Here is a 10,022-nt window from a genome sequence, read left to right on the forward strand (position 1 = left end):
TCCGCTGCCCAGGAAAGTGGTGTTTGGCCAGATTTATCTTTCGACTCTATATCTGCCTTGTTCTCAAGCAGAAGTCTCACCACCTCTTGACGGCCATTCCCCGCTGCCCAGGAAAGTGGTGTTCGGCCATATTTATCATCTTTTGACTCTATATCTGCCTTATTCTTAAGCAGAAGTCTCACCATCTCTTTACAGCCGTGCCCCGCTGCCCACAAAAGTGGTGTTCGACTATTTTTATTATCTTTTGACTCTATATCTGCCTTATTCTTAAGCAGAAGACTTACCACCTCTTCACGACTGTTCTCCGCTGCCCAGGAAAGGGGTGTTCGGCCAGATTTATCTTTCGACTCTATATCTGCCTTATTCTCAAGCAGAAGTCTCACTACCTCTTCACGGCCGTTCTCTGCTGCCCAGGAAAGTGGTGTTTGGCCATATTCATCATCTTTTGACTCTATATCTGCCTTATTCTCAAGCAGAAGTTTTACTATTGCTTCATCACCTTTTTTGGAGGCTGAAATGAGCAGTTTGGTTTGGATTCTATCGATGGATAGATGATGATTCTGCGAACCTTTCTTCATCACGATATTCCGTACTCCACTATTCCCACTGCAGATGGCATATTCAAATGGCGTCCCTCCGATATCATCTTCCAAGTCAATTGTAGCTCCTGCTTTGAGCAACTGGCTGACTACATCTGCATGTGCATTCAAGATAGCCCAACAAAGAGGCGTCCTGTTATAGGAGTCTCGCGCATCAACTTCAGCCATCTTCCTCCAGGGTCTGTATAAAGACCCTTTTATTAAGAGCTTCACGACAGCAGTATGGCCATTTCCCGCCGCCCAGGATAGTGCTGAACGTCCATATACATTATCCTTTGCGTTTGGATTAGCCTTTTCCATCTCAATCCAATGTCCCAACACAGGTGTAAGCCCGAAATATGATGCGATCATAAGACTGGTGAAGCCCGTCGGGAAGTCTGTGCCCATTGACGTCCAATAAACTTGGAACCAAACTGGACAGCCACCTTCAATAAGATCACAGAGTATGATAAGGGATTGTTTCCTATACCCAGATCTGGGATAGGCTGCGAGAGTATGATTAACCCAACATTTAGCAGAGTAATCAAGAAAGATATAGCTATCGGAAAGCTCGTCTATATCTGTTTCTAGCGGCCAGGCCTTCCCAAAATCTGAGAGCAGCAGGTACTGAATACAGATCGTTGCAATAATGTGATTGGACTCTTGCAGTGTTAATGAATGCTTCCACGAGAGGTTTTGAAGGTCATTGTTGTTTCCGGTTTGCATGTCTCGGAAAAAGATTCGCTTTGCAGTATGATGAAGCATGTAAATTTTGTTGATCAATGGTTCATTCTCCAGTATCAGAAATTCTCTAGCTGTTTGATGAAGGAGGTATATTTTCCGTTCTACAACGGTAATAAACAGTCCGCAGATGTCCCGAATATATTCACGAAAACGGTCTTGTGGTCTGAGGTCAAGGTCACTATATGACCGATGTGTTTCGTCCAAGGTTAATGCGAGGTTCATTTCTTGAAGTGTTAAGGGTCGTGTCGCCCCCAGCACAATATGAAGTATTTTTCTGGCTTTTTTTGGGTCTTTGCTTCGACATAAAATTCGTTCGTAGGCCTCATCCACAGTCGCTGGAAGGTCAGCTGTAGCGGTAACTATTCCGATCTTGTCAATATCCACATTACTCTCAATGAGATTCAGAGTAAGGTAGACCCAGAGATATGTGGTGTTGGGAACACGTGTGACACTCTTGAGTAGCATAGATTGTTCTTCTTCCGTGAGCATTAGTTGAGCTCCAATAGTATTAACTCTTGCTTTGATGAACAGATTAATCTCGCGAGAAATCTTCCGCATCTCATTATCATTTTCCCCACTGAGATGAATTAAAGGCTGTCCTGATATCTGTATAGGCTGAAATCCTTGCCGGATGTGGCCATAAGAGCGACTAGTAATAAGAAATTTCAGGTTGAAATTATTCCTAGTTTCGTCCTTGTAAAGGCTGCACAGTGCTTTAGTGAGCTGGGACCATCCATTCTGTTCACATTCATCGAAGGCGTCTAGGAGACAAATAATTTCTCCAGCATCCTTTTGTTTCGCAGCCTTGATCAGGACGTCCCAAAGATCGCTGAATGAATCAACAATCCTTTCGTTCATCTCAAATTGTTCAATAATATATTCAGCAAGCAGATCACGACGGTGGTTAAAGAGCTGGTAAAGAATACAACACAACGCATGTGTGACACTCCTCTGGTCCTCAAAATCGTCTTTGAAAAAGAAGTATCCGACTGTTCGACCAGAATCTTTTGGGAGAATAGAATCTGCGAGGTATTTTGCCAAAACAGACTTCCCACAACCGGGGTTTGCAGAGACCCAGAGCATCTGTGACGCCTGGACCTCTTGCCAGGCTTTAAAAATCGGATGAGTGACAAACCATTCACAAGTCCCTGGTATTCGAACAGGGTTTCGATCTTTCTGATCTCGATATTTTGAGACATTCAGTCTCTTCAGGACATCAATCCCACGTGATTTAAGAGAACGCTCATTCTGGGTATTCTGAATAATGTTCACAGTCCCGCGGAAGCTAGCTCCGGGAAATTGGTTTCCACTGCCTGTATTGTTGTTCTGGGTACTCATATGAGCGTTGAACATATCCCCGGTACCGTGGTCGTTGGAGAATGACATTCTGAATGCGATGCAGTGTGATGCAGTCGAGATGTGACACCTGTATGTCTCTCTCAGGCTCTCATCCAGTTTTCATATCGATCAGGAATCGAGAAAATGCCTCCGAGAACATACGTCACCAGCTAGGCACCAGTGAGGTTGGTAAACGGACTTTGGTTATTGTTGACGGGCTGTGAAAGGCTTGAGGCCAGCTAGCGGCGCTGCTGGCGCTAAGTGTGGTTAAAACCAAGCAGAGAAAAAAGCAAGAAGGAAGAATGGAAGGAAAAGAAAATTCAGTACAACATGCATCGGTCGATTTGCTACGTCAGCAGTGCCTTTCTATTTATTTCTTAGTGTCGCCGGCGATCAATGCGAGATGTGACCAGTCAGATTCCGGGTAGTTGCCTTCGAAAATGCGAGGCCTCCAATAATATTCAACCATTCTGTCGATCGAGTAAAGACTCTGATGGTGGCTGTATTGAGCGCTGCCCAATTAATGCCCGTTATGGCTGCAACAAGGAGTAGAGTGGAATAAGTGATCATGCGGCTTGTTTCCTTCATTGCTGTACGGAATGACTCTGGTGTCTTCCCGTTTCTCGGCAATCAGGGTCAATCTTTTGTTCACACAATCTCAAGGAACATTACAAACATTGTACTTCCATTTTGTTTCGCTCTTTTAAAGGTCAATAAATACACTCAACCTCAACCTCCAAAATGATGGGCGCCCACTTCAGTAGCTTACTTTCTAGCGTAATTACTACGCTCAGCTCCACCAAGCAGCACTACAACATTGTTAAGGATGACAAGCGCCTTCCAGCGACGTTTCATGAAGCAGGCCAGGGGCTCCTGGTTATTGAGGATGCTCTGCGATGTGTCGAAAGAAACAACGACGGTCGTGATATAGCTGGGGAACCCAAGCACGCTATGGGTTTGCTGGAGGCTTGCAACTGCAAAGCCAAGTTGTCCGAGGCCATATTCCTGGATGTTGCTCAAGGCCGGGGGAGCGACAGGTTTGAGGATTACAAAATGGCTGTGAGAGGAAGGGGAAAAGGCAGCCCGATAGAAGCCTTGGTAACAGGAATGATGAATGATGTTTGCCAGATAGCCAACGACAGTACCATCGAAGCAGCGATGAAGGTCGAAATCATTTCCTTGCGCACAGCACTCGAATGGCTATCCAAGATGGAACCGTCAGTATCCAACGAGCAGCCAGGTAGCCATTTTTCCAACTATGGCTCTGGTAACCAATTCAATACTACTGGAGGCACTCAAAATAACAACATAGGCAATGGCAACCAATTTCCGGGGGCTAGTTTCAGTGGAACTGTTAATTTTGGCAGCAATCATTGAATGCATTTACATTTTCCCTGCCATTTTCTTCCAAGGTGGGGACTTTTCCGTATCGTCAGGAGACCATCCGAGGATCAAGCCATAGATTACTGGGTACTAGTAGCATGATTCCTTAAACTAAGAACCAGGCTATCGATGATGTTCTAAGTATAAGTGCATTAAACTAATCCAGGAGAGCTCTTTTATGTCCGTTGCTCTATAGACCATTGTTTCTACACCAGTGCTGTATCTAACAAAGCCAAATGCAGCAAAGTAAAGCGCCACATAGAGCGTCAAATAAGATTTTGCTTGTCAACCACCTAGTTATCCTTAGATGCGGCGGGAGGCTGGCCGAAATACACAGGCCCAGCGAAGTTACCGAGGAATTGGTTGCCACTTCCTGTGTTGTTGTTTTGAATGTTCCCAGTAGCATTGAACTGCGCTCCAGAACCGTAGCTGTTAAACGTTGAACTGGGTACAACGCCGTGCTTTGACTTCCCGTTCAATTGGATATGACTCCTTGGTCTAGTCTCCTTGCTGCTGCTGATAGGGACAGCTGTTAAGAGCACCTTAGCATATGCAGATGCACTCAGTGCTGCATAACTTTGCCAGTCCTTCTGCTTGTGCGAGTCACAGTAGTCACAAATACCGCGGATCACCAAGCAAGGTAGCTGGTTCATGAGTCCAGCAGCCTCCATTTCAAAGCAGATGACTCCTAGCGTCTGAGCAAGAAAGTCTCGTGTTTCAGCGTCCTTTATAACCTGGTTCCCAGATGCAACCAAGCCATAATGAATTTGAGGCTCGTGAGACTTTCGTGGTATACGTTTCACCACCTGGCACTGATCGCATTGCGAGCAATCGAGACTGTTCTTGGGATGCTGATATGTCGCATTGAACAGCAAGTCTCTATCAGGCGGCGAGAACTGTTCTTCCATATACCGATTACTATCCAGAGTCTTCATAATAGTAGCGTGAATCTCAGATCCTTTAATCATATAATTGCAGCGCATGTGAGACACAGCACTCAACAGTACTTGAGGGGGGCTGTTGAGTGAGCCAGTATGCTGAAAGAATCCATCAGGCAGTGCCTTGCCGTAATCATGCTGTATCACGCCACCTGAGGAGCCGGACGGCATGCTAACCACCACATCCCCAAGGCGAATATCAACACTACTGCTGGGTACGCCCCCGCCAATCCCCACCATCAAACCAACCTTTATGGACGGGAATGTGGACAGCATTTGGGCGAGAACTGTGGCTGCAGATGTTGTTCCATATATACCTGAGGGTAGACAGACAAGAACAATATTATGGCCGCTCATTTCTCCAAGAGAATAGGAGTTCTGGTCCGCTTGTGGTTGGGGGAGTGATTCATGTGTCTCCTCAAGCATCGCCTTGGCAGCCGCCATCTCCAGCGGTAACGCACAAATCCAGGCAATCGTGTAGTCATCATAGGATAGTTTCATTTTTTTCATTTTATAACCACGGTATTAACGCAGAATCTAGAATTCCGCGCACAAATATTATCATAGAAAGATTTATCTTTCGATTAAGTATCTTGAGAGTTGTTGGGATTTGAGGTGGGGCACCACCGTCTTCTCTCTAGGATCAGCGCAAGGCTGAGGCCTTGAACAGCCACAGGTTATAAATGACGAATCATATTCTTTATTGTGGTACCAGCCTCGCACCTCAACCTTTGATCACAATTTGTCTACTCTCTATATAAACGATAATTGTAGTTCTGAGTTGGGATGGGAAGGTCAAACCAAAATTTATAGGCCATGATCGTGGAGCAGCCTTTCGCATTATTAATATAACTCCTATCCTTTTTGAGGCAGTTTTAGGAATACTCACACAAGTGTGCTATCTGAATGGCAAGCCGACATCCGAGCACCTTTTGTATGTATCAAGGGTGCACCATATCCCCAATAGATCTAGAGCTCTAAACCTCCATATATATATAGTTCGAGTGATCTGTGTAGCTCGGGTAACCTGAGCGGGGACTTACATCAGTAAACAAATCGAGCACATAGACAGTAAGGATAAACCACTAGAGAGATGGGGGGGAGGAGAAGAAAAAGAAAGTCGGACAACTAACAGATAGTACGCTTGCATGGTTAAAAGCAAATACTACGGTACTTCACGTGATCATGGGATAAATCAACATTAGGGTGCATGTAGTCATGTGAATTAAATTGAATGCCTGGGGACTCTAATTGTGGCTGCCTGATTTAAATCTCATATCGAATCCTCCGAGGAGAAAGCTTGTTTGGTCCAGTGACGCGTTCCTGATAATTTCCACCGGATCCACAACCAAACGAACAAAATCGGAAACCCGGATGCGCAGGATAAATAATACCTTGTTGCCAATTGTGCTGGTTTTCCATCCAAGGTTCCCCTATCTGGTTCACGATGGCTTCCCACTCTCCACGCGAAACCGACCGGTTACTAGGAAATGATGATGATTCTGGTACTCCACTGCAGAAATATCGTCGCCACAGGTTTATCAACCATCTCGCCTCGGACATTAATCCTAACCATGGGGACCTGGTTCTTTTGTTTTGCTACGTGATCACTGGGCTACTCGACAGCTCCGCCGTCTTTGTCTGGGGCTCGTTCGTGAGCATGCAGACCGGCAACACCGTCTATCTCGGCCTCGGACTCATGGGAGTCGACGAGAGCACTCGCTGGCTCAGAGCATTAACCTCGATCGCCAGCTTTTGCGTAGGCTCATTCTGCTTTGCCTCTTTTCACCGACGGTTCTCTCCTCGCAGACGCTGGGTGCTGTGCCTTTCATTTACCATCCAGATGTTCTGCGTAGCGACGGCTGCTACGATTGTGACGACCCACCAAACTTCTAGGGATTCCCCTCTAACCTGGAAGGTGATTGTCCCGTTGATGCTGGTCGCGTTTCAGAGTAGTGGTCAGGCAGTGACGAGCCGTGCCCTGCAGTTCAATGGCCTGACTAGCGTGGTGTTGACAAGCGTTTACTGCGACTTATTCTCTAGTCCGGAGCTTCCACCTTTGTCGATGTTACATGGAGTGGAAAATAGGCGACGTGGTGGAGCAGTGGTGTGTCTCCTATTTGGGACGATGCTCGGGGGTCTGTGGGCCAAGAGCCGGGTTGGACTAATGGGGGCGTTTTGGACGGCAGTTTTGTGCAAGGCCTTTATTGTTGTTGCCTGGTTGGTTTGGCGGGGGCAGCCGACTGAGAACCTGGAGGATGACGAGCTAGACCAATGATAAATAAATTATTAGTTAGCGATATCTAACGCCAAGGGGCTGTCCTATCACATCTGATGCCCCTGACGGTATTCCCACTCAGCCCTACTGTAGGGCTGACACGGGCCCCCTTTGGCTCCACTTATCCTGCGCAAATTATTATGAAAGCTCTAGTGTTGCCTTGGCTTATAATCTTGGCGAAGGGAAAATACAGAAACAGAATGAAATTGTTCAATCACTGCCAGAATGAAGCAGATCGGTCTTCTTCGAGCGTTGACGGTGAAGCTGTTATGTGCAGTTTTTTCCTTCGGACTCCTTGGGATGGCTCGAGGTAGGCTACCTAGCTTTTCTCTATACGAGCACTGTTTAACAATACCCAGGGCTGGATGAGGGCCTCATCTCGACTACAGTGGCTCAACCGTCCTTTATCCATCAGTTTCACCTTCAGGATGCCGACCTTAGTGCATCGGAGAAAGCCAACCGGCTCTCCAACATAACCTCTATGGTCCATATCGGAAGTATCCCTGGAGCAATGTTTGCTTTCATTATGTGTGAGCACGTCGGAATGCTCTGGACAATGCGACAACTGTGTGTTATGTGGGCAGCTGGAGTAATTATTGTTATTACAGCTGCGGGGAGTATTGGTCAGGTCTACGCTGGTCGTTTCATCATGGGTTTAGGGATTGGACAAGCCGGGGTCGTCGTGCCGATCTATCTCTCCGAGGTAGCTACACCGTCGCTCCGTGGACTCATGGTCTGCACATTTGCTACATCTGAATATATGGGAATCATGATAGGGGTTAGCATTGTCTCATCGCCCACGATGGAGATGACCACAGTGACTAACAGGGACCAATCTAGTATTTCTCAAGCTGGGGGACGACCATGCACATCTCCAACAACAGCTCAAAACAATGGATGATCCCACAGTCTATTCAGATTATGGTTTCTGGCATTCTTCTGCTTTCATCGTTTTTCTGCGAGGAGAGTCCCCGATATCTATGCAAAGCTGGACGTTTTGCCGAAGGTACCCGGGCCCTAAGTCGGTTGTGGAACTTACCTATACACGACCCACGCATTCAGAAGGAATTCGAAGGTATTCTAAATCAATTAGGAGACACACCATCAGGGACGAGCATCCAGCGCCTGGGAAGGGCTCTAAAGCAACTTATCACAGACAAATCTAACCTATCAAGATTGACATTTTTGGCGATCACTCAGCTCCTAAGCCAGTGGTCCGGTGCCACTTCCGTGACTAGTGAGTGTTGAGTCCCGAGACAGGAATAAACAATCACCAACAATTATGCAGCTTATGCCCCGAAGCTCTTCTCGCTTCTCGGCGAGACGGGTCAGTCCCAGAAGCTATTGTGCACCGCCATCTTAGGCGCCGTCAAATTTGTCGCATCGCTTATCTGCACAGTATTTCTGATTGATTATACCGGGCGAAAGCGCCCTTTGATTACAGGAATCATCATCCAATTTGTCGCTATGCTTTATATTGCCATCTATCTCACCGTGGCATTGCCATCCACCCATCCCATCCGCTCAAATGCAGAGCACGATGCTGCCATTGTTGCCATCGTCTGTCTCTACCTCACGGGTGTGGGCTGGGCCCTGGGATGGAACTCGATTCAGTATCTCATAAACGCGGAGATTTTCCCCCTGTCCGTGAGAACAGTAGGTTCCAGTGTACTTATGTGCTTCCATTTCGCCAATCGATATGGTCTGTCGAAGGTACAGTTCTTTAGCGCCGGAACCGTATATAGCTGACTGACATAACCTTAGGCTGTTCCGTCCATGTTGCTAGAGAATGGACTCCGGCCGGAGGGGACATTCTGGCTCTTTGCGGTGGTTACAATATTGGGCTTATTGTGGGTTTGGCTGCGACTCCCTGAGACTGCTAGGCGGAATCTTGAGGAGGCGAACGTATTAATCTCCTGAACTGCGTACTATGGCGCCTCCATTGCTCCCTATATACAACGAATGAGATAGATGCCAAGACATAGCATGGCCATTTGGGAGAGAAGATAAACTAGATTCGATAATGCTCAAGGAAGCTATTAGGGGTGTGGGAGTCGTAGTTCACAAGAATCCTAACAATAACTAGAACAAAGTGAAATGAGTGACCAAAAAAACGAACTCAAGAAAAACCGAAATTCATACTCTCCCACAACTTGACCAGCCACTTGGGCCCACCCAGCCAAATCACACTTCAAAATAGGCACAAGCAGGTCTCACGCCATGCCCAAGGTCTGCAAGCATCACTCCTTAATGGCAGAACCTCTTCTTCATGCCCCCAGGCTTCGTGGTGAAATGGCAGCCCTGCTTCTCCCACTCGCCATGCGTCTAGCAATCCTTGTCCTTGTCCTTGTTCCCATCGTCCTTATGCCCATCGTCCTTATACCCATCATCCTTATGCCCATAGTCCTCCTTCTTGGGCCACTTGGGCCACTCGGGCCATCCTGGCTTCTTTTCATGCTCCTTCTCCCCGTTTTCCTTGTGCTCCTTCTGTTTCTCCCACTCTTCCTTTTCCCATTGCTTGTGCTGCTTTTCTTCCTTCTCATGCTTCTCCCAATCTCTCTCCCTCTGTTCCTGTTGTCTGTGTCTCTCTTTCTCCTCTGCCTTCTCATGCTTTTGTCTTTCCCTTTCTACCTTCTCCTTCTCCCACTTCTCCTTCTCATAGCCATCTTTATCCCATCCATCCTTGCCATCTTTGTCATGCCCGTCTTTGTCCCATCCGTCCTTACCATCCTTGTCATGCCCATCTCTATCGTGCCCGTCTTT

The 10,022-nt window shown here is 47.0% G+C and overlaps 6 protein-coding genes across 6 annotated transcripts in view; 3 read left to right on the forward strand and 3 right to left on the reverse strand.

Moving 5' to 3' along the window:
- Positions 1-189: 189 nt before the first annotated feature.
- On the reverse strand, positions 190-2,708 carry BDV38DRAFT_280721 (ankyrin repeat-containing domain protein; the record flags this gene model as incomplete). The annotated part of the gene is made up of 2 exons (XM_032059381.1): positions 190-228; positions 285-2,708. 2 exons carry the CDS (start codon positions 2,706-2,708, stop codon positions 190-192), a joined length of 2,463 nt encoding a protein of 820 aa, XP_031915869.1.
- Positions 2,709-3,268: 560 nt separating this feature from the next.
- BDV38DRAFT_241229 (uncharacterized protein) lies at positions 3,269-4,117 on the forward strand. Its single transcript, XM_032054008.1, has one exon. The coding sequence runs from the start codon at positions 3,402-3,404 to the stop codon at positions 4,035-4,037; it is 636 nt and encodes a 211-aa protein (XP_031915870.1). The 5' UTR covers positions 3,269-3,401; the 3' UTR covers positions 4,038-4,117.
- Positions 4,118-4,336: 219 nt separating this feature from the next.
- On the reverse strand, positions 4,337-5,482 carry BDV38DRAFT_280723 (nucleoside phosphorylase domain-containing protein; the record flags this gene model as incomplete). The annotated part of the gene is made up of 1 exon (XM_032059382.1): positions 4,337-5,482. The coding sequence occupies one exon, from the start codon at positions 5,480-5,482 to the stop codon at positions 4,337-4,339; it is 1,146 nt and encodes a 381-aa protein (XP_031915871.1).
- An 841-nt stretch (positions 5,483-6,323) lies between these two features.
- On the forward strand, positions 6,324-7,787 carry BDV38DRAFT_241232 (YoaK family protein). The gene is made up of 2 exons (XM_032054009.1): positions 6,324-7,569; positions 7,619-7,787. The coding sequence occupies exon 1, from the start codon at positions 6,429-6,431 to the stop codon at positions 7,257-7,259; it is 831 nt and encodes a 276-aa protein (XP_031915872.1). The 5' UTR covers positions 6,324-6,428; the 3' UTR covers positions 7,260-7,569; positions 7,619-7,787.
- On the forward strand, positions 7,485-9,179 carry BDV38DRAFT_269590 (general substrate transporter; the record flags this gene model as incomplete). The annotated part of the gene is made up of 5 exons (XM_032056989.1): positions 7,485-7,569; positions 7,619-8,037; positions 8,100-8,496; positions 8,548-8,972; positions 9,024-9,179. 5 exons carry the CDS (start codon positions 7,485-7,487, stop codon positions 9,177-9,179), a joined length of 1,482 nt encoding a protein of 493 aa, XP_031915873.1.
- Positions 9,102-10,022, reverse strand: part of BDV38DRAFT_40699 (uncharacterized protein) — a 1,907-nt gene continuing 986 nt past the window's right edge. The window contains exon 3 of the mRNA XM_032063294.1: positions 9,102-10,022. This exon is cut by the window's right edge and continues 1 nt beyond it. Within this exon, the coding sequence (XP_031915874.1) occupies positions 9,585-10,022 (438 nt within the window). The 3' untranslated portion in view covers positions 9,102-9,584.

Source organism: Aspergillus pseudotamarii, assembly GCF_009193445.1.
Source record: "Aspergillus pseudotamarii strain CBS 117625 unplaced genomic scaffold BDV38scaffold_14, whole genome shotgun sequence".
NCBI lineage: Eukaryota > Fungi > Ascomycota > Eurotiomycetes > Eurotiales > Aspergillaceae > Aspergillus > Aspergillus pseudotamarii.

Excerpts from the sequence above, each read along its gene's own strand:
- BDV38DRAFT_241229 (XM_032054008.1), top strand. The coding sequence starts at position 3,402 with ATGATGGGCGCCCACTTCAGTAGCTTACTTTCTAGCGTAATTACTACG.
- BDV38DRAFT_241232 (XM_032054009.1), top strand. The coding sequence starts at position 6,429 with ATGGCTTCCCACTCTCCACGCGAAACCGACCGGTTACTAGGAAATGAT.